General features: G+C 38.8%; 1 protein-coding gene across 1 annotated transcript in view; it reads left to right on the top strand.

Moving 5' to 3' along the window:
- C9 (complement C9) overlaps window positions 1-24,683 on the top strand; it is an 802,110-nt gene that overhangs the window by 188,175 nt on the left and 589,252 nt on the right. Inside the window, exon 6 of the mRNA XM_044069841.1 lies at window positions 20,350-20,607. Coding sequence (XP_043925776.1) covers window positions 20,350-20,607 — 258 coding nt within the window. The remainder of the gene's footprint in view (window positions 1-20,349; window positions 20,608-24,683) is intronic.

Raw genomic sequence — 24,683 nt, forward strand, 5'->3', positions numbered from 1 at the left:
TGATGTGTGGCATTGACCATATCTGTAGCCCGGTGTCAAACCTGCTCATAGGTGCTGTCCTGTTGGCCAATATGATTAACAGTCCTTACAAGGTCAGCCCACTATGCTGTCTGCTGTTCATGATTGTGGCGACCCCTTGACAGCAGGATGTGATGGTTGAGTCTGAGGGCATCCAGTATAGTGTCATTTTCTGCAGATGAAAATGGAGGATGTCTCTTTTGGTACATCGCTCCTGCAAGACAACAGGGGAACACATTACAAGACCAGATACATGGATGTCCACTATGTCCAGACCCTACACACTCATAATGGCCTGCACTATTGACTGCTCCCTCACACATCATACCCCACAGTTTTGAGAGACACTAGATGTATGGCTATCGCCAAGATAGTAGCAATACTGGATAATGTCTCTGTGTGCTGTGACATATTCTACTGTATATCTCTACAGCCATCACTGCAGTGTACTGTGGTGTATCCCCTATGGGCAAATCCCCACTAATATGAGATACTGTCACTATCAGACATATTGTGTTATTCCACCAACTATATGGGGACAGTCCAGCCACACCAGTATGCCACAATGACAGATGGCAATGTAACCTGCTATTGTATATGTTCCCTGTAGACAACATACTTCTCAACTATGCAGATGTTTGCAGAATGTCACAATGTTTACCTCGTAGATGTCGTCCTTCTTGCACAAACTTGTGGATATCTGACAAATGGTTGCCTATTGATTGATGGTTGTTGTCAGAAACCTGGCGCAGAATCTGTCACCTGTCAGACCCCTCAGACAATACTTATGCTACAGTAATATCTGTTACTCTAATCACATTCTTACTTTGTATGACCAATATGTATACTCTGTCACTGAGTTTGGGCCTTTGTCCCACCATTAAATATGGCTTTGTCCTGATTTCTTACTGTAGGAGGTTGGGAGGTATGTTAGGCATAACTCTCAACCAGATAGGGACTTAGCCAGAGTACATCAGGGACATTCAGGGACACTTTTACAATGTTAGCACTATCCCTGTGTGACACTGACAGAGGAGATGAATTACAGTACATCAGCTGATGTTACAGTAGTGCACACCCTTACTTAGTGTCACTGTCTCTTATGTGTAATCCACTATCTTTACTACAACAGCCGATCATTGTAGGAGGGATTGACAGGGACAGAGCAGAGATGTGATTCAAAGCAGGGACAGTTGAGAGTCATGCCTGTAGGTGTTGGACAACAGAGTATCACTGACATGTCATTCCCACAGATCTAATACACTCCTACTGTTTCAATCCATATTCCCCATACCTCCATTCTCCCATCTGCACCCCAATTTATGGGGAAATGTAGTACATACCTGGTGGAGTGATGTATTATTTTTTTGAAGCGTTCCTGTACAAATGCTGCACACATATGCTGTCTGTGTGAATAAAACCACATACAGACCTGTTTCCCATAAGCAGTTGCTTGTGCACCAATCTGTAGTTCAAAATTGCTAATTGCATCCAAAACAGCTGAATTGCCAATGATATGGCATCACAGTGCAATATATAAGGCCTTCATGTAGGCTTTGGCCCCTTTCTTAGTTTTTGAGCTGGACATTACTAAGGTGTGGAGACTACAGCATTGCAGAGGGTAGGTACAAATACTGTCCACTGTAGAGATGTATGACATATGTTCACAGTTTTGCCTAATATATTTGGACAGTGTCCCATGTCAGTGTGGTCTTCTGGCAGATCACTGGCTAACATTGTGGGTTGAGGTCAGAAAGGGGTGGGAGACATGTGAGTGTCCCACTTTATACTCATCAGAATATGCATGGTAATGCAGTAGCTGCTATTCTATCAACTTACTATCTTTGTAGGTGCAAACTGTGAAACATGTACCTATCTGTGGGCCTTTGCCCCCCCCTTTATGTATGGTTGTGTCCAGATCCCTTGTTATAGGAGGTTGGGAGGTATGGTTAGCCTAGGACACGGTGGGAGGGAGTGTGAACAATTTAGAGGCATGCAAGCTATACGTGTAAGTGTGAACACTTTAGAGGCATGCAAGCTGTAAATGTAACTGTGACAGCTGTGTCAGCCCTGTCATTACAGCAGAGTCAGGGTAAGGGTACCCATTACAGTCCAATTGAGCCATGTGCTTAAGCTACATCTGTTAATGAGCAATGCAAATAGCAGAGTAGTAGGCGAGATATAGTTAAGCTATACAAATATGTGCAGTGTGTCCCTACCTGCAGGTCTGTGACTTGCAAAACTGGGCAGATGATAGTTCAGTAGCAGTAACCTATGAGGATTAAAATTGTATGACTCAGTCATTACTCGCTGTGTTCACAACAATGTAATGGAAGTGCAACACACTAGATTCAAACCCAGGACTGGGTATGGCAAAATGTTGTATATGTAAGGCATTTAACAGACTGAGATACTGAGCCAGTGCTGTAGCAGGTGTATTTGCCAGATATATGTGCTGACATACAGGCTGTGATACACGTTGTCTGCATCCATCAGTATGTGCATGACTTTCAAAGGCAATTGTTCTGCAGCAGGGTCCCATTTTAACATATGTACTGTGCCACTGACGCCTTAGCAAGTGTATCTGATGATGTTGCAGGTAAAAGAGAACATTTACCTGCTATCCCAGGCCTCACTTACTGCCATTATTATTAATTTTGCCATCTACTGGTGTATTTTTGCATCAAAGTCCCAGGTACACTCCCATTTGTCACATTAGATTTGATTTTAGCCTATCAGTGGCAATCAATATGTATTGCTGGAAACATCCGCTTTAATTAAGACCTGTATTGTCTACTGCATTAGTGAAGGAGGCTGTAGTTGACAGGGGCCTGGGTCTGAAACACGGTAGGGGAGATTATTTTATACATGTGCCTAAAACTATGAGAAACACATAGCATCATTAAGGCACTTTAAAGCTCATTTAAGCAGGTTTGTGTGGTGCGGAGCATTGCATCACATCACAGTGCTCTGCTTAGCTCTGCACAAACCTGCGCTAAAAATTTAAAAAGAAAAGAAAAAGGGGGTGATAGGACAGTGGTGAAATGGGGCAAGCAGAGGAGAAAAACAGTGAAAAGCAGGGAGTGATGGCCAGGAAGGGTATAGGGAAGACTCATAGCTTTCCATTTCTTGTACAGCAACAGCTGTGCATTTTGACAGATTTTGTGGATTAATGTGGACCCTCAAACACCAGGGAGAGGGGTGAGGATGACATAAATGTGTTTTCAACCCAGTTGGACCAAATTAGTTGTTTCCAGTGGACACAAGAGAAATGGAGAGCTATGTATGGGGCAATATTTTTCTTTTGTGGGGCAGAGGTTCTTTTTTTTTTTTAATAAGGAGAGCATGGAATGTTGGGGAAGGGATATAGATACATGTGGGGAGATAAGTTGGGTAGGAGAGGATGCAATTGCAGACAGTTTAAAACTGCAGACAGGGGCAGTGTGTGACACATGAGGGGGGTAAGCACCTTGGATGGGGGGTGTTGTGGAATACGAAGTGCATGTGCCTCCAAACAGCAGCAGCATGACTGAGATCCCACTCATGGGCAGCCCACACTGCTCCTTCACTGCCACAGAGGTGGCTGTGCTGGGGGCTGAGTGCCAGGGCCAACCGGCCCCACCAGGTTGTCGAGTCTGCCATCAATCTGACGCAGGTGACATTCATAACTGCTATGAGCAATCCTGCACACCATGGCCAGTAGTTGATCCTGGGTGACTGCCACCACTCCCTGGGGGATGGGCCCCATCCCCCATGGTGGTTCCATTCAAATGTGGTACAAAGCCAGCTGAGGGGGTACGGTCCCATGGCTGGCTGAGGTAATGTAGGCAGATCAGCAGGAACTGGCCTACCTTGATGTGCTGTGGTTATCAAGGTGAATCAATATATTTAGGTTAGTTTTAAGCAAAACCATTGTTAGCAATAACAGCATGTCAGAACACTGGAAATAACCTCAGCTACATTTCAATGCATATTATGTGAAACACAACAATGAATAATGGAACAGTCAGTATATTAACAGCATGCCAGTAACAGTTACTGCATATGGCCAAAAGAATAGGTAGTTCAACAAGATATGTTAATATGCACCCATTGTAATACATAACAATAATAAAACATGTGTCCTAAAATAAAGTTTATGGAACCATGTATGTTAATAGTAAACCATAACAATGCATAACAACAATAAATATTTGAAGATAAGGCATGGAGAGAGAGCAATATACAGTCCATTAATACCATTATAGGCTATATAGTTGACAATAGTACTGTTATCTAAGCTACAGGTCTGGCCTTTCTTTATGTGTAAAAGTGCCCTATAGCTGCAGTAGCCTGTACGCATCTCTTAAGCTATCCGTATGGGACAGTAAGGCCAAGCAGTAACAACTGCAGGTACGCAACTAGACAGAACACTTCAACATCAGGTGAACCTATATAACTACCAAGGTGTACTGTGGGCTAATGTAATGTTACTTTGTTATTTACATAATCATGTTGATGATACATCTGTGACAGACGGATTATGCAAGAGTAATTAAATTCCAGGAAAGTGTTACACTTGAGAAATATGTATGTGTACAGTACAGACAGTAAACACCTATCATGCCTTGCTTGGCAGTCATGAGGATAGAACCCAATAGCAGCGACTGCAGAGGACATCTGCATCACATGTATTAATTGACAGCAGCAGCCTTTAACACACACACTCCAGGCATGCAGACATACCAAAGCTTACACATTTTACTTCTATTTTATTTTATTATTGCACATATTTCCTGTATTTTATGCTGTATTGTCACATTCCTGGTAATTACTGTTAACAGTCTGTGACATGTAAACACACAATAATGTACTCATAATATGGGATACCTCACCCATTTACCTGTAGTTCCTGTGGTGAGAATATCTGTAAACATTAAGTGACTGATACTGTAATATTTAGATCAACATAGAACTGGATTCAAACCCTGGTCTGTGTGTAACAGAAATGTACTTCATACACATCATTTAGCAAACTGAGCTACTGAGTCACTATTGATTACTGACTGACTGATATTTGCCTAGTGCTCACCTGGCACCAAAATATGACCTGCTAATAGTGGTACAGTTTTATACTTGACCACAGTGACAGTTGAACACACATGCATGGTATTCAAGTGTGACAGAGATACTATGTAAAGTCTACATTACTACATAGAATTAAGGTGTACACAATAGATTGCTAGTATGTTGAAATATCTGCAAGGCGAACAAACAATATCTGATTATGGGTTAGAGCTAGTACACTGTTATACCTGACTGTAGCACCATACTTCACACCCTGAATGCTTGTAGCTGACATGCAATTGGAAAAACAAGACAATCCACCTGTACACAATTACCTTGATTTTATTGCTATTGGTGCATGTGTCATTGCAGACCAGTTGTCATAAGTCATTTCTTACAAAACAACTCTGAACCTACACTCATTGCACAACAGACTTTACTAGATATACCTTTATGCAGGTACTGATACTATTTTGTGTTTTTAATTGCAGAACAGTTTTAATAGTTGATTTAATGCAAAACAGCCCTATTATACAACAGACTTTGTCAGATATACTTTCATGCAGGTACTGATACTATTTTGTGTTGTTTTTGCAGAAAAGCTGTAATGATTGATATCTTGCAAAACAGCCCTATGTCCACAGGCATTGCACACAACAGACTTTATTAGAGAAATCTTTTCATGTTTTTATTGCACAACAGTTGTCATTATACAGGTGCTGCAACACATCTGTAATTCCACAGTTATTGCATTACAAACTTTTATTGTATAAACTTTATTATGGTTAATGCTTTAGTCTTACCTGCTTATGCACTTCTTCCAGTACAGGTGTAAATCCACATTCATTGCAATTCAATCTTTACTGTATATACCTAATCAGAGTTAATGATTTACTCTGTCTTGCTTATTTGACTATAGATAGCAAAATACATCTGTACTCACCACACTCATGGTGCAACCTGGCCAAGTGCCTGACATGTGCCTCAATGTTGTGAGTTCTCTCCTCTGCAGCTGTTGGGACAGAAGAACACCATTATTCATATCAGTTTAGCAGATATTCAAAATTAGAGATTGGTGAAAGACAAGTAATGGTACTTACATACATGTGGGACATTCCCTGCCCAGAATTCTTAGAACCAGGTGTCCAAGAGAACACTCTTCCATTTTTTCAGGTCATTATGGTGGTGGCAACACTGCTGAGTTGGGCAGGAGATACCAGTCTCACTGGGGAGGTCCCTTGGCAGCAAGTCCCAGGCCTCCACCTTGCACTCTGATCCCTGGTAATCTCCCTGCATCAGTTGGCCCTCATGGTTTTTGACAAGGAGTCCAGCCATGACCATGGCCTCTTGAATGCCCCACCACTGCACCAGAAAGAACAAACCCTCTCTTCGATGCCTGCCATTATATCCTTCAGAGACAGAACTCCAGTGGATTAAACTGTATTCCTGTCTATTGGGCTTTATATAGCCCGTTTTCCCACCCTTACATGTCATTGGGCAATATTTAAAAATGCAGCATGTCACTTAGCAGCTTGCAAACCAGAGCAGCTCAGCTGAGCAGTGCTAAAACCCGTATGCTTAGCAGTGCTTAGCAGTGTGCAAACCAGCTAAGCAGAGCTGAGCAGTGCATAAACAATTTCAGTCATTATTGTGTTTATGCAGTGCTTAGCAGGTCTTAGCAGAGCTTAGCTGAATGCAGCAAGCCAGTAATTAAAAATAATTTGCATAATTTGTATCGTAAATAGTAATACTAACTTGCTCTTCCATGTATTCAAACCTTGCACATGAGGCTGTAGTTCTGACCATTTAGCTATGTGGATACTTGAAATTTTTCTATACCTTTACTTATACATATGAGCTACCTTTAAGCAGTACTGAGCATTGTGGCGCACCAAGCAAACCCACTCAGCTATGCTTAAACTTGCCTTTTACAGACTAATTAAATATATCCGGTTTCTATATGTAGATGTCTGGCAGGTGTCTTGGCACCACTTAGCACGGCTGCACTCTGCTCCCTACCACACAAATATACTTTAAAAAAAATGTAATTGCATTGCTATCATACCATTGAATAGTGCAGGGAGTGTGTTACTCATCTGCGGGCACAGTTAGCATCACACTCTCTACACTGATTCAATAACCGTGTTTCACATTTCTCCTCGGCAACTCACCACAATTAATATCCATGACTAGCTGCCAAGGGGGAACCATGTACATGGACATGGTGACATTCCTTGTAGGCTCTACACTATGCCTACACATTTATTAAATCTAGGGGATTATCTTTCAAAAATATGGCAAAAAATGCATCATAGAACAGCCATACTGTATCTCTCAACTCTTCAGATTTTCACAGAATGTCCAGATTTCTGCCTTGTATTTTTGGTCCGTTTCTCATAAAATTAGAGTGGATTCAATTTACTAAATAATGACAGGCATTTGAGTTCAGAAAATACAACGTAACACAAAACTATTTATTCTAGCAACTTTCTTATATTTAAAATTTGTCCCTATTTTTGGGTCTTTTCCCCCACCCCATTATTTTTGGCTTTGTCCAGATCTCCTGTGCTAAGAGGTTGAGAGATATGAGCCATACCCTCAGAAATCTGGAGGCTTGCAGCCCCCCCAGGTGACTGTATATGTAGAGTTCAACCTAGATCTAGTAGTGCCATCTGCCCTGACCCCATGGAGCTGTGCACCGAATGTCACCTTAGATTGTGCAGGTGCTAGGGATGGTGTTGGCATTATTTCTTTAACTTTCCTCACAAACAGGAAGTAAAATCCAACACTAAAAACGTCTGAAAAAAGCAGCCGCACACAGCTATAATACAACCTGCGATTTAATACGAAAAGGACACACAGTCAAAATACAAACAACTGAAAAGGAGGGATTTAGCGCTTTCTTCCACCTAGAGTGTGGATTTCATCAGAATCAATTACACATGTTTCTGAACTAATTTATCAGTTTTTTGGCACCAAGCAATCTCATTTGTAATTAAAGGAACCTTATACTAACTCAATACATAATTACCACTCTAAAAAACATGCAAGTGTCAATACTACATATTTCTAAACTTGTATACCAAGTAGTGATAATCATTATATCTCAGGGGACAATCAAAATTTTTATGGGGAGAGAAATCAAAGAGCAAGAACGAACTGGAAAAGAAATTGGAAATGGAGAAACCAGAGATCAGGAAGGGGACAAATGTACCCATACAATCAGGAATGGAGGAGTTAGATACAATTATGAGTAGTGTAGATGTCTTTACACCTAGGTTATTGTCAGGAGCCAAACAATCACCTATGGGATGTGAGACATTTGAAGTTATTAGGATGGATGAACAGCAGCCATTGTTGAATGTGTCGCAAGAGACCAGTTGTAGTCTCTCACCATCCTTGGCTGCTTCTAAAGATATTATTGTTAGTAAGCATGATTTCAATATTTTCAATTATACCGATTTAGAGATAAGCGATTAATTTTTTACCCTTTTTTTGAAAGGGATGAAGTTTGTCCCAGTGAGAAGTTTTCCGACAGTAGATTGTATAGTGGAGATTAAGAAATATTTGAGAAAACTAAATTTGGCTATATTATTTAAACATAAAAATATTACAGGTGAAAAAAGTAAACTGAAGAAGCCTAGCACATACATTCCCCCCACACATCCGAATATTGCTTTATATGAAAAATTGGTGATTAAGGAAATATATCTTTTAAAGAATGAAATATCAAATGGAAGAATAAAAAATAACATGAATAAGAGAGAACAAGAATTAATACACAGGCTCACTAATGATAAATCTATTAGAATTATGAAGCCCGACAAAGGGGGTGGGATTGTCCTATACGATCAGGACACGTATAAGAATAAGATATTCAACATTTTGGTTGACTCTGGTAAATACAACTCTGTTTCCTTGAATGAAATAAATATCGGTTATAAAAAGATTGATTTATTTATAGAAGATTTATTATTAGATGGAAGAATTAATTTAGAATTATATAATTTTTTAACTGTTAAAAATCCAAAGTTAGCTACTATAGTAGGTGTTCCTAAGGTGCACAAAAACATACAGGACCCACCGTATTATATCGGGAAGTTATGCTAAAACATTTGCACTAGGGGTAACTATAGATACATGGTTAAAACACATTTATAACAAGATTCCTCACCTTACCAAGGACTCTTGGAATTTTTTAAGTAATCTGTCGCCACAATTATGGAAGGAAGGGCTTATCCTTATAACGGTAGATGTTGTCGACTTATTTTCTAGTATTCCTAAAGAGGAAGGACTAGACAGTTTCCTCAATAGCATTAAAAGCTATTCCGAATTAGATTGGGAACATGTAAGTCTTATTACAGCATTTATGTCTGTCATACTAGAACACAACTATATATATTATGAGGGGGAATATTACAAGCAGACACAGGGAGTAGCTATGGGTGCTGCTTGTGCCCCTATTTATGCTAACATGGTTATGTTAGACTGGGAAATTGAAAAAATGTTTAAGAGTAAGTACCATAGATATATTAGATATTACACCCGATATTTGGATGATATCTTCATATTATGGGATGGACCAGATGATATCATTGTGGAGTTTCTAACTTATCTGAATACATCAAGTACATTTTTGAAGTTCACACATAAATCTAGTCGAGTAGGAATTGCATATTTAGATACATATATTACTATGAATCACGATGGTTTTAAATCTTGTATTTATAGGAAGGAACCATTCTCTAATAACTACTTAGATTATAGCAGCAATCACCCATACAAAACAAAGAAAAGCATATTTAAGGGACAATGCATTCGAGCGGTTAGAATGACTTCAACATATGAAGATATGATAGAAGAAATAGAAAATATTGACAGTATGTTTAGACTTAAAGGATACCCTGAAAAACTATTGAATGAAGTTAAGACCTATGTTATTGGTGAATGGGGGAATAGATTCTCCCCTGTTTTGGGTAAACCTTTATTAAATCCAAGTAAGATTCAACAGGTTACGGACTATAGAAGAGCTTGTATTCTAGAGTATACCCCTCAGGCCAAGAGTATAAAATGTATTCTTAATAAATACTGGAATGTTCTTAGAGTAGATCCTGCAATAGAAGAAATAGTAGGTAAAGCTCCCATTTTTGTTTTCAAAATGGAAATTAATATGAAAAAGATTTTTGAAAGATACAAAAGGGTGGAATGTATGAATATGCATTATACTGGAACACATAAATGTGGTCGTTGCAGCTACTGTCATGTAATATTAGAAACTGATATAGTTAAATTAGAGAATATAAATAGGACTCGTATTCAAATTAGTAGTGGGAAAAGTAACACCCACCATATAATATATATTGCAGTATGTATAGGCTGTAACAGTTTCTATATAGGAAAAACAGAATGGATGTTTAAGAAAAGAATCTATGACCACATCTATGCTATAAAGAAAAAAGACAGTACAAATGCACTATTCAGGCATGTGGCAGACAAGGATAATAGCCACAAATTTAAATTTGCCATACTAGAAAAAGTTAAAGTGGACAATAGAGGTGGTGATATTAAAGCCATTTTATTGGGGAAAGAAATTAGATGGCAAATCTTAACAGATGCTGCTACCCCGCCAGGCTTGAATGAATACATTAATATTAAGCCTTTATTGTTATAATATTATAATGGTTTGACAATATATACTTTGTATATCCTAATTATTGACATTGCATTTTCTATCATCTACAGATGTTTTTATGTATTTATTTGTATGTGTTTATATTTATGAATTTATTATTTATTTATACACATTATGGGAAGAGATGCATTAGAATGTAGGATTTTACTTTATATTAACATTCACCTTTTAATCATTATTACTTTTTCATCAATATTCATTTTAAATAATATTCATATTTATTTTATTTAATATTGTAACAACCTAGCATTAAATTATTTATTTATTTATGATAATTGGTATGAATTGTACATTAATCCCCATAGAGCGTTATCAGTTCCCCTATGAATGTATTCTGGTGTATGGACAGTTACTTAGTAGTTTTTTCAGCTTTCTTTGTAGAAATTAATTTAGCATTTTTTCTATATTTCTATATTTTACTATGCTGGTACATTTTATATTTATTACGATTGAGTTTTCTACATGTCAGCATGATGTATGAGAGTTAGCTATGTATTAGAGGTTGTACTACTTGGTATACAAGTTTAGAAATATGTAGTATTGACACTTGCATGTTTTTAGAGTGGTAATTATGTATTGAGTTAGTATAAGGTTCCTTTAATAACAAATGAGATTGCTTGGTGCCAAAAACTGGTAAATTAGTTCAGAAAAATGTGTAATTGATTCTGATGAAATCCACACTCTAGGTGGAAGAAAGCGCTAAATCCGTCCTTTTCAGTTGTTTGTATTTCGACTGTGTGTCCTTTTCGTATTAAATCGCAGGCTGTATTATAGCTGTGTGCGGCTGCTTTTTTCAGACGTTTTTAGTGTTGGATTTTACTTCCTGGTTGCTGTCTTTCAACACTATTACTGTTCAATTATTTCCTCACAAATACCTGAGATGTGCATAGAAGATCAATGTAGCTTGTATTGAAATACATTACTATAACCATTGTTTTTATTTTCCTCACAATCAAACTTTAGATGCATATGCAGGTGGCTATCTTTTCAGTGAGCAGAGGTAAAGATGAATACTGTATACATACATCTGATGGCAAAAGACTGAGATACGTTACTGTGTTCTGTTTGTTCTTTCATTTTTGACCCAATCTGAGATCAGAATTGTAAACAGAAATGGCTGTCTTTTGCAGTAGTAGTAAGCAGACAATCGAAATATATGACTGTGGCCATTTTTGCCTTGACATTCATCCCAGTCTAACACCAGGAAAACACACACAAGTTGAATATCCTTCTTTGTTTTTTTTCTCAAAAGGTTAAGGTTTGGAGGCAGGCATTGTTCTCAGAAGTGTAGCCTCACGAGTACTTGTCTTCTCATTTTGCTGTGAAATGCTATTTTGTCAGACATAACATATTTTGTCCTTGAAAAAATATATGATCAAATTTCTTCCCTTACTCATATTTTGTCAGGCATTCATTGGATCAAAAATGTGAAAAAAAGCTCTAAAATATACCTCAGAGTATCTGACTTCCCCATGTCTTCTAGGGGGGGCCTAACAGCACTCAACTTCCAGGTTCCTTTGATTGTTTATTCCAAAGTTGTTAAAGTGCACTCCTAATCAGTTAGGTTATGTAGAAAGAGTACAGAAAAAATTGAGGAACAAGACTATTATTGTTTTTATTCTTATTTTGTTCATACCATCATTGAATGAATAGGTTGTTTAAAAACAAAAAGTATAAATTGCACATAACAACATCTGGAACATCATGACTTCTTGGAGCCTAGTGGCTCCTAGACCTCTAGCTCAATTTGGCTAAGGAAAAAACTGAACAGTAAGACAAAATGTGAGAAAATGTATAAAAAGTAATCTTCTTGTGGGGGAGGCTAGGATGAGGGAACTGAGAATGTCCATTGGGGTCAAAATGAGCAGTGGAAGGGTACCATGTAGTCCTTTGCCTAGGACACCAATTTCCCCAAGGCTGGCTCTGATCACTGAATAACACTTATCATGTGATCATAGTGCCATAACAACATATAAAAATGATTGCCATAGAATTAAAATATTTTTAACACAACAATGATAACAGCCAGTATGTTATTTTAGCCATAGGGGTGCATTTAGTGACTCTTCTTTAATGTTTATTTTCTGCATTACATCTGTCCAATACACTGTGAAAGGAGCAATGTTTTGTGCAGTACATATTAATGCACACGGCAGACAGGAAATGTTTTTTTTTCTGAGTGGAGCTGTGACATCTTGTTTTGCATTTTATATGATTCATAGATATTCCAAGGTCACTGAGTCTCATAGGTTCATAGGTAGGTACTAGGCTATTGGCCCGAGGGCCTACGCAAGCCTAGCCAACAACGTTCCCTGGCTTACGCCATCCAAGAAAGTTATTTTCCTGTGCCACTGTCGAGCAGAGACACAGAAGTGATCCCCTGGGTGTATTTCCTATTTCCCATCCACTCATCAAGATTTTTCTTGAAGAGTGCTAATGAAGAACTTTGCTTGACATAGATGGGTAGCCTGTTCCAGAGTATGGGAAGTCTCTGGGACAGGAATCTATCCCTCCAGCATGTCCTGATTATTGTGGTGACAAAGTTTAGGTCCCTAGAGTGTGTAGCTCAGAGGGATTGGGATTTCTTTAGGTGTAGCATGTCTAACAGCTCTGGTTTTGACATAGCTTTATATGTTAGGCAGAGATCACCTCGGAGTAGGCGATATGCTATGGAATAAAGCTGGAGTTTTTTGAGATGGTCAGTGTAGGGAATCTGTTTGAGGCCGGTAATCCTCTTTGTGAGGTACTTCTGTGACCTTTCCAGCTGCTGGAGATGTCTTGTGAGGTACATTCCAAAAGGGGTGTTGTACTCTATAATGGGTCTAATGAGTGTCGAGTAGAGGGGAACAATGACCTTTTTTTTTCCTGGATGAGAACCCTTTTATGATGAGGTGTGCCATGTAGAAGGACTTCCTGACTACTGTGGCAATGTGACTATCAATGAACAGACTACTGTCTACCTGAGTCCCAAGGTTTCTTATCACACATTTGGCGTTAAGTAGACTGCTGTCTATGTAGTAGTTCATGGGTACAGAGTTTTTACCAAAGGGGTTGACAATGCATTTTTTGGCATTGAGCTTGAGACCATGGCTCTGACACCAGGCATCTGTCTCAGCGAGGCCCTTCTGTAGGATTTCCACATAATTTGGGGACTCAACTATGGCTCCTAGTTTGCAGTCATCTGCGAACTTCATTAGCCAGAGGCCTTCTGTGTTAGCCTGTACTTCAGAGAAGTAGATACCAAACAGGAGAGGTCCCAGAAATGAACCCTGTGGTACTCCACTTGTCACTGATTTGAGGTCAGATTTGGAGTGTGTAACTTTTACAGTGTGAGTTCTGTCAGTGAGCCAGTTGGCAGTCCATCTTGTGACATAGGGATTTATACTTAGTTTAGTGAGTTTAGCTATAATTCCAGAATGGGGGATGGTGTCAAAAGCCTTGGCGAGGTCAAGATAGGCTGTGTGAACCACCTTACCCTCATCTACAGCTTTGGTGACTGCCTCAAAGAAGTCAATCAGGTTCAGGAGGCATGATCTGCCTTTCACAAACCCGAACTGGGTGGGATCAAGAGTTTGGAGGTTACCAATGTCTTTGTTTAAGAGTTCCATGATGATATATTCCATGGCCTTGCAGACCAGGCTCGTCAGGCTAATAGGGCATTAGTTCCCAGGATCATGATCATTCTCCTCTTGCCAGTGCCCTCCATCAGGTAGCATCTCCTTTCTCCGGAGGAACATAACAACCAGTCCTAAAGTAAATTTGTGGATATACATCCACTAATCTAGTTTATGTTTAAAGGAAGATAGTGAGTCATACTGCTTACCATGCAGGAAAAATTAATTCCAGAGGATTGAAAGGTGCTAAAACCCATCCTTCCAACATGCCTCATTTTTTTGTTGGTGAAGATATAGGTCCATAGTTCTAGTACTGGTGTAGATATCGTACTTGCAGAGAAACAGGAGATCCTGGACAGCTGTATCTCCAATGCTGCAGTAAGTGAATTAGAAATCTCCTCTCAAATGTCTATAAGACACTGAATAAAGAAATTGAGTTTCCAGCCTCTCTTGGTAGCTCAGGAACTTCAGGCCTGATTAAAATAAAAATGTATTTTTGCTTTAATCAGAAGGAGCAGGTTGTAAAATACATACCAGGCTAAAACACAGACAAGAAAAATCGATGACATACACAGTCCCAAGACCTTTACAAAAATGTGGAAGTCACTACCTATCTGACTTCTAAGTGATATTCAAAACACATCAGGCCTCCCATTTCTTTACCTAATAGTACAACACAAGTTCATAGTCAGATCTCAGCAAATACTAGTCACATACGATTTGCTTTAACCAAACACTACCTAGCCAAAGACCAAAGGTACAAAAATAGCCTATGTGTCAGGAGTATCTACAATAAAACAGTGCAGATACAAACATTAATTGACTATTGTATCCCAAATGTTTTAATGATTATAGAAACCTTCACCAAAAACCACATGAAAATGATAACTTAAACCCACATGCTGCAACTTATTCTAAACTGATATGAAAAAGGTCTAGCAATATTACTATATTAAAAAAACGATCTCATCTACACATCTTTAAAAAAGGATTTCAAAATGCAAAGAATCCATCATTATTACTATTCTTGGTGGTTTACATAAGTCCTTCAAACTACTCAGCCTTGGCATTCACTTCAAAAATACAATGCATACCTTTAGCTACCCTAATTTAGCTAATTTTACTCCTCAACAATAGCAGCTCAAAAAATCATTTGTGCAAATTATGTAAGTATCACTTAATCAACTTCAGCCTTTCCATATGGCTGTTGCAGTCAACATGATCTATTTCAAGTCATAAACTTCCTCACTAGACCTGATAAAGTATGCAAAAGAGCTCATACTCCACTGAAATACCAGTCACTAAAATAGAACATGTGGCCATAACCAGCATATTGACAGATTCCATAAGTGACCGTAATCCAACATTCCTAGTTTGAATCTTGGCAAAATTAGTAAAACCAAAAGGTATCTCTCCATAGCAGACTTAATCAAATCATTAGAGTCCTCAAGATTTGCAGCTTCAAAAATTACTGCAGAATACCTAAATCAAGTCTTACAACAAATATAATATACTGCCTTCCTACTAAAGATACTGCAGCAAACTGCTTCTAATCATATATCAGAATAGTAATATATAACCTAGTCTATCGTAAGTCTCTTAAGCATTATCAGCTCCTCTCATCCATGAATGATCACTGACCTAGTACTAGTGTTATGGAGAGTGTCACTATGTCATCAGACTATATGATATGCATGATGTCAAACAAAGGTGTCCCACTGACGTCAGACATTTTCTGACCCCGTTGTGTGCTGGACTGTCTACCAGTGAAAACAGGAAAAACAATATACTATATATATATATATATATATATATTTTTTTTTTTTTTCTTTTTTTTGTTAGCGTGCTGGACATGAGTGTCCCTTTTCAGGGGGTCTCTCAGGAGCATTGTCTGGTCAAGTCACAAAATAGCAAATGGAATTGGAAAGCATCACTATAACCTTGAGTTCAGGAAGTAGCTCATTAACAGCTCAGAGTCTTAATACTCTGCACTAACTTCCAAACCTGAAGGACTGCTGGATCCTAAGAGTCAACATCAGTGACACATGGCACATAGACTGCTACACGCTAATTATTTACATAGTCTTCATGTGCAGGTTTATTATGGTTACAGCCCTGATGTACATGAAGAACAGATTTGTAAGTGTGTTTTACTGGCTAACCATTCAAACTACTGGGTCACTGTACTACAGGAATGGGACATGCTACTACTTACTAGTTACGCCCTCTAGAAAAATCCAGGCAGTTGTAACCAGCCCAGCTTCCACCTCCAAACCACCACTAGATATGACGGTCTTATTACCTTTCACAGACAGAGATACAAGGAATTCCTCTACCTCTGTGAGCTCTATGGGATACCTCTGTGTTGACTGTCCACCTCCCATGGTTGATCAGTCTCTCGCTACATCCCATGTCATGGTCTCCACATTCATATCATATTAGTAACCCTAAAAAGCACCTGACCAGATCTGTACACTTTTACCACTGGGAGATGTTACTCACTTGAAAGTATTAAAATGTCATTGTCCATCTACAGTATATATACCCACAGTGTTGATGTCCTGCACAACTCCATGTCACATCTGGTTCCAGAAAGTCTTGTCAGCTTCACTTTTCTCAAGGATATGCATACCATGCCTTTGTAGGGCATGTAGTAGCCCCACTGTAGTAAACTTTTTAGCAATTATCATTCTCTTGGTCCCATGAGAAGAACAGCACACATGTGGTTACATGGGTGAATCAAAGATGTGTGCATGCATGACTTGTCTTGTAAGTCAATAATGTTTCAGCACTGTCATCCTGCTCCCATTTGTTGACCACTAATCTATCAGCTAATATGCTGTCTCTGTACAAACTTGGTGCCATACTGATAGCAGCAATGGCTTTGTAACCCTGTCTATTCTCTGTCAGCACTGCACTGACAGTAAGTGCTGTGACCTATGAGCAGGGTTCTCATATCCCCATAGCATTTCTTACAGTTTGCATGAATATACTACAGTGTTGCAAAACCCACACAGCAGGACAGTAACCTTTCCTGACACTGGCTTCTGTTCCATGTCAGAGTGAGCCCCCAACAGCTGGACTGCCACCTGCCCTGACCTTGCCCTCTGCTTCATCTCGAGCTGAACCTCCATACAGCCTGACTGCAACCTGTACTAAACTTGTACTCTGCTCTATGTCAATGTGAATTCTCTATAGTAAAACACCCCCTGCCATGTCTCATGCTGTATTATCCAACACATTCTTCTGCTCGGTATCTGTTCCTGTTGCTCCCCTGCAGTTGTGTGCAAATTGCAATCCCACAGTCCATTACCAGTAGTTGTATCTGTCATCAGTTTGTCTACAAGGCAGTACACTTTGTTCTCAACTAAATTCCAAATCCTAATTTGTTTATTGTAATGCAATCTCCCACAGTATGGTGAGCATGTTTTTATTGTGCTAAAATGGACCTCAGATTACAGTAATTATGTTAATGAGGCGATTTAGTGTGATTGTCTAGAAGTAAACTTTTAAGTGCCCACTTAAATTTTTATATGGCTAGGCATCTTATGGTCCTCATGATCATCTGCCTGGTATTATGACTATGTTCCTATGTTCCTAATCACAGCTATAATGTGATACATTATCAGAAAATAGTCTGTGCTCCAGTGATTGACTGTACCCCTACCTGGGTCAGAAAATCATGCACACAGTGCTTGCATGGCAACTGCAAAGCTCATTGAATGCCTGTCTGTGCCGGAGATACTTTGCATCATGTAGCCACCATATCCTCTATGCGAAGTTGTGTACATTGGGCTAACATATTTCTCCCATTTTCTGACCTGTAATGTAGATATGTCCTCTTCTGGAACTACTTTCAGCATGGCTCCCATCCAGTCCATCCAGGAAACTACAATCTTCCCCTACCTGCTGCACAAGGACTATACGGAGTGCCTGCTGGAACATTATAGCAGCTTCCATAGATAGTTTTGTGGAAGGGGCTCCTTTGGATTCCTGGTTACTGGTGCAGGAGCTGGTGAAAACCAAGGCAGGATAGCAAACTGATACACATATCAGCATCCTGGAACTTTTACATGTGTGGCTGATAGAGTCATATGGCCATCCAGCCTCAACAATCTGGCCACCAGAAGTGGCATCTGCCTATAATGTCATCCATGGAGGTGACTGACGTGGGTAGGTTCCTCTCTGCCAGGCAGGTAGCCCCTCCATACCTCTCAATACCGTGTACCTTGGTGTTCTTACCTAAGGTGTCATACCCCATACACTGCTTGTGGTTCAGTCCAGCTCATTACAGTGCTCCAACCTTTGTCATTCTATATCTCCCTATTGTTATACTTACTTCTGTTAATTACTCCCCTGCCAGTCTGTGCTGGGTGCTAATTTGTCTCTCCCTGCTTCTTTCCCTATATTCTCCTTCCTCTTCACACTTGGCTTATCTTTCCACTATTGCTCTTAAAAATTGGAAAATTCCCCAAGCCTATCTTCCCTTCATTTTGGCCTTCTGTTGGTTTCTCTCCTTGTTCTTCACCATTTTTCTTTCCTCTCCATTTATTGGATGAAATGACTTCACACTTTCCTGTAAAGCCTTGTATGGGCTATTGTCACTGCCCATGTTGCAGTTATGAGGTGCATCATTGCATGTGTGAGCATGCATAATGTCAGCCATGTCACTTCCTTGATGCTCTTACTTTGGCCACATAACTATAAATAGCTCGGCCACTGCTGTTATCATAGCCAGACTGCATTATGATAGAATGGTGACACTTATGCATGCAAACTCAACATGTCATGCTAAATCCTCAGCTTAGCCACATTATGAATTATTCTGAACAGGCATCCCATCTTAGTCCTTCTTGATCTCTTATTGGCATTTGATATTCTATTCTTTTGGGCCATACATGACATTACTGTGGTATTTCTGCTACTGCCTTTGACTAAGTTTCTTCACACTTATCTAGGCACACCCAAAGTCAGGTATTTGTGGTAAATTCTTCCTTACACCTTTTAGACTGTTGGGTATTAAAAGGTTCCTTTCTTAGCCCTCTCCACTTCACTGTATACCTGTTGCCACTGGGAGAAGTCATTGTTACACTGAATACACTTAGCTTTACCTCTCATTCCCTGAGGATTCTGTGTAAACTCTAAAATATTTAACAAATGACTTAAATGTATCCATGACTGAATGGTCAGTAATTGACTCAAGCTTAACACATCAAAGATGATAACAATGCTTTGTCAGGCAACCCATAAGGATTCTCCACTGCCTGCCTTGTCTTCTTTGTGTAACCTAGGGGTAATTACTGATGACTGACTGTTGCTAAAAGGTAGGATGTAACCTATCTTTAAGTCCTCCTGTTTCCACTATTCATCAAGTTCCTTGTTCCAACTTCTGGTCTACATTACTGCAAGCAGTTGTCTCCACCTGAGTGAATTACTGCAGTGCCCTCTATCTATGACTTCGTGACATAGCACTTGTTCACTTGCAGTTGGTGCACAACTCCACATCTTATTTACAAACTGGGGTTTCTAAGTACCCATATATTATACCAGTTCTGCAGAACCTGCATTGGCCACCTATCAACCAATGTATAAAGTACAAGATTCTTGTGTTAGTCTATCTTCCCTCCAATGTTTGGGTCTCCCTAGCTGTGGGAGCCCTTGTCCTGATATAGACTGACCAGAGCTCTGCACCCAGCCTCATAGGGGCTGCTGACCTTTCCTGCATTTTACCTGAGCAGAAGTCATACATTGTTCATCAGCATTACAAGGACGCAGAAGGATTATTTTGATAACTATCGGGATTCTGGTTAAAACAGTGAGGTAAAGTAGTTTATTTTAATAGGTAGCATGCATCAAAAGTAAGAGTTCATTATTTATTTTGACTATGTATTTATCATTTTTGCTGTTGCTTCTGACACATATAACATCTAGTCACAATGTGAGGTTTTACTAATGTTTGCTTTTGATATGTCCTTGCAGACTAAAGCTCAGGAATCCTTTTCAACTGAAATATATGAAGATACCTCAGTGCTAATTACTGAAGTCTTCTCTGAAAAGACATCAAGCTTTGGACTAGACCTGTCCTTTAAACTAACACATACTGAAGAAAATGCAAAACAGGATATTGATACATCAAAAGGACAGAAATCAAATTCATCCGAAGTTAATGCATCATTACAACTGAGAGCAAATTCATCTGAAGTTTTGAGGAATCTTAAACATTACTCTTTTGAAAAGGTAATGTTTATTTTAGACATGCTGAATATAAGATCACAATATATTAAATCAAAGTGCAGTGAAGCATTTGGAAACATAGTAATTTCAAAATTGTTTCGTTTTTTTATTGTTCATACCAGTCACTTGTGTTAGCAAGTAGCTTAACTTTAGACTAATTCTCAGTGATATCTATATTCTGAAAATGAATGAGAACAGCAACAACACTATCAGACACAAATACGTGCAACTGACTTCATATATTCAGTGAAATACAAAGTATTCAGTCTATCAAATGAATGTCGATAAGATGTGGCAGTCAGACGTATAAGATAGTTATATTGTAACATCATAAGTCAATTAGGTGATCACATATGTTTGGAAAGCATAAACTGATCTACTGATGATTCTTGGAAGTCTTACTTCTAACAAGCACATAAACAAAAGTGGAGTACTATATTTGTAATACTAGCAAAGCAAGACACTTAAAATGCATGCAAACAGATTAAGCACATACCCTATGCAAAAATTATTCAGATATTCTCAATTGAAATGTTAATAAAATATGGAAAAAGCAACAGAAGAGAATAATTAACACAAGAAGATTCAGAGATTCTGTGCACATTGCATTAGGCTAGTACTTTAGGAAATGTACAGAAAAGCTAGATAACATTTCATAAAAGCACTACTCCCAGAACTGGATCTTACTCATGTTTAAATTTGGCTGCAGTGTACGTAAGATATGCGCATCTATGAACTTAATGAAAAGCATTATTAATGCAATTCAGTGTGTCAGCCCTATGGTGCACAAAAGCTTTTGCTTTGTAGGGCATTGCAGTGAAGTGACAGGCATTTGCTAACAGACATGTGTCCCAAGCACCACATCTTCCAGTGACGAGTCCCCTTCAGAAGGTCAAAGTTTCAGAAAGTCAAACCTCTGACATAAACCCTCTAGTGGCACTACAGCACTAAAGAAACCAAAAGGCATTTCACTAAATCATGTACAGTCATATACACACTTGCAAAGTTGTATGTCATACTGCACAAACTCGTGCACGTGCACATGCACACGCGCACACACACACACACACACACACACACACACACACACACACACACACACACACACACACACACACACACACACACGCATGTACCTATACATATATATATATATATATATATATATATATATATATATATATATATATATATATACATGTACCTATACATACATATATATATATATATATATATATATATATATATATATATATATATTGTATATAAACAGATAATTTGTTGACAAAGTGAAGTGCTTCAAAAATTCTTTGAGAGCATTCATTGCTGAGTGCTGAAGATGTTGGAAGAAGGAAATTTGAGTGTTTATAAAAAAATAAGGGCCACTTTGGGGTTTTCATTTTGAAACATTTGGCTATACTGAATACAACCCAATAATTACCTACCCTAATTTTCCTCACACAACTTGCTGTCTATCATATAATGCTCACTAACATTATTCTAACCTTTACTAACCTTGCATTTACTTTCTTACATTAATATGTTTCCAAAGCACCCCTCCTTTCCATGACTTAGCTTTGTGTCTTCTGATCTACCCTCCTAATATTAATAGTATTGTTGTCTCTGAAATTCTTCAAACATTATCTTCTCCTCCTATACAGAGTAGATAGAAATTCCAATTACTAGGTATTCTGTTTTCACAAATGCTTTCCCATTACTGAATAACCTTATCCCAACAACGTTTAATTGAATGGCACCCCTAAGATATATTCATAAGCATGCTTCCATTATTCCACACCTCCAACACTCAATCCCACTCATACCTGTTCCTTTGGAAAAATGCAGTGGAGTCCTATACCACCTATGCAATCAACGCATGTGATAATCGCAATACCCTGGTAAGATTTTCAGCTTGGCACACATTTTGAAACTATTCTACTTTAGATAGCTTTATTCTTTTATTTTAATGCCACCTTGCTTTAAACTGTTTTCATCATTTTACCTTACTTATATTTAATGATTAGTTTCTAAAGCTTACTGCAAATCACCTTTTCCACAACCCACAACAATTTGAAAAGAGGCAACCTAGCTTCCCCCCAGCTCTTATTACAATTCCTAGTCTTAGTAACCAGTGTTTCACAGTCTGCTCCCTCAGGAAAATCATACCGAGACTTAAATTTAGCACATTCCTCAAACTGGACTACTTGTCCCACTTGCCTATGTAACAGGCTACCTGTTATGTGAACACCCCTCTCTTGCCACTTTCTACCTTAAATCACCTGACTCTCAATGTTACTTTAATTGGGTTGTTCCATATCTCTAGTCACAAAACTCCCGATATAGAATATGTGTATCTGCTTAACTCCACAATAACATGAACCAAAATATCATTAACTTGCATATCACCCCATAGAGAAGTGAGTCTCCTCTACATTGACTTGAAAAATCTCTAGAAAAACAACTGCAACTGCAGCAGCTAAACCACAGAGGCCAAAGTCTAGTATTCCCGGTCATCCCCAATTCTTTAATAAATGCAGCCTACCTTTAGAATCCAATATCCTTTCCCTTTCTCTATAATTTTATTGCACAAACTTAGCATTTTCAACAACCATTTATTTTCAGTAGGATTCAAAGGTAGATGGTAATTTACAGGCAAAATTCTTGTCAGAATCATCCTTTGTATTAAATTAATTCTAGCAATCAGGGTAAAGACTTTAGCTGTCAATTTGCCTAGTAATTGAGGAATCAAATTGTACAACACTGGTTCTTCTTCATTAGTATTGTGTTAAGTATCCCTGCCTGTCATACAGGAGACCAAGGTTTGATTCCCCAATGGGGAACACACAGCTTTGGGGCTGGGTGTTGGTATAACGGTTAAAGTATTTACCTCACAGTCACAAGGTACAGAGGTCAATTCTCACCTTTGAAAAGGAAATTGTCCTGGCCTAAAATGGCCCACAGTGGCAGCTAGCCTAGTAAATACGTATGAACTTCCAATAATTGCTGCTTACTGAGGCTTGCTCTGTCTCTTCCATCATCAGACCTTAATGCTCGGCCTTAGCTCTCCTAAAAATACTATTTTTATTAACATGAGTAACTGTTTCCTACTCTAGCAAGGATACTTTTGCCTAGTTGTATTCTAGGTCAGAGACCACTCTAACTTGCTAAAAGATTTCAGTAAAGAAAAGTTTCTGACAAGTACTAAAGGAGCCTGAAAGCCTGCCCTAACTTATGCAAAAACATAAAACTGTAACACTAAATGGTATGATATTTCCAAAGCAACATACTACACCTGCAAAAGTTGTAAGGCTAAAGAGGGTACAAAATTTCACCGAGACACAATTAGATAACTTTGGAATATAACAAAACCAACTAATAATCCATGTCTGTGGCACACAAGAAACTCCACACCCTCCAGACTCTCCTCACCCCGGAGAGTGCAGACATCTGTGTAGTTACCGATACATGGTATAAAGACATGGAGAGCAGCCGGGCAGTACAAGGCAAAAATTTCTTCCACACATTTAGGCCAGCTGCAGCACAGGCAAGGACTAAAGATGGAGGTGTCTCAATTTACATCAATGACCAGGTTACCTCTAGACTGGTCAAACAGTATGGCAAGCATGAATTTCTCTGTGGCCAAATGAGTACAGGCAAAGTCTCATATCATATCATTGCTAGTCTCTTTTAATTCCTCCAAGTGTTTTGGGTTTCTAATACCATGACAGGAATGGACCCCATTCCTAATTCAAAGTATGATTAAAGTTCATGAAATTAGTATTGTTTCAATCTTTGATGTAGATCTTGATCTTGCTAGCTGTATGTCTCCTTTTATGACCCAGAAAAAACATAACTCATACTAAAACTTTCTGGAGACCCTCACCACTCAACCTAATACACATTGACTTTAACTACTCCACTTAAACTGTGAATCAAACATCACCCCAAACCTGCAGGCCCAGAGATTCCTGGATTTTGTAAATACTAACACCCTGGATCTGATTGTCCACATGCCCACTAGGGGAGCAAACATACTGGATCTGTTCCTCAATAACATGAGAAAATGCTAATATCCCAGG

Source organism: Protopterus annectens, chromosome 1.part0, assembly GCF_019279795.1.
Source record: "Protopterus annectens isolate FY-2018-M chromosome 1.part0, PAN1.0, whole genome shotgun sequence".
In the NCBI taxonomy this organism is placed as follows: Eukaryota; Metazoa; Chordata; order Ceratodontiformes; family Protopteridae; genus Protopterus; species Protopterus annectens.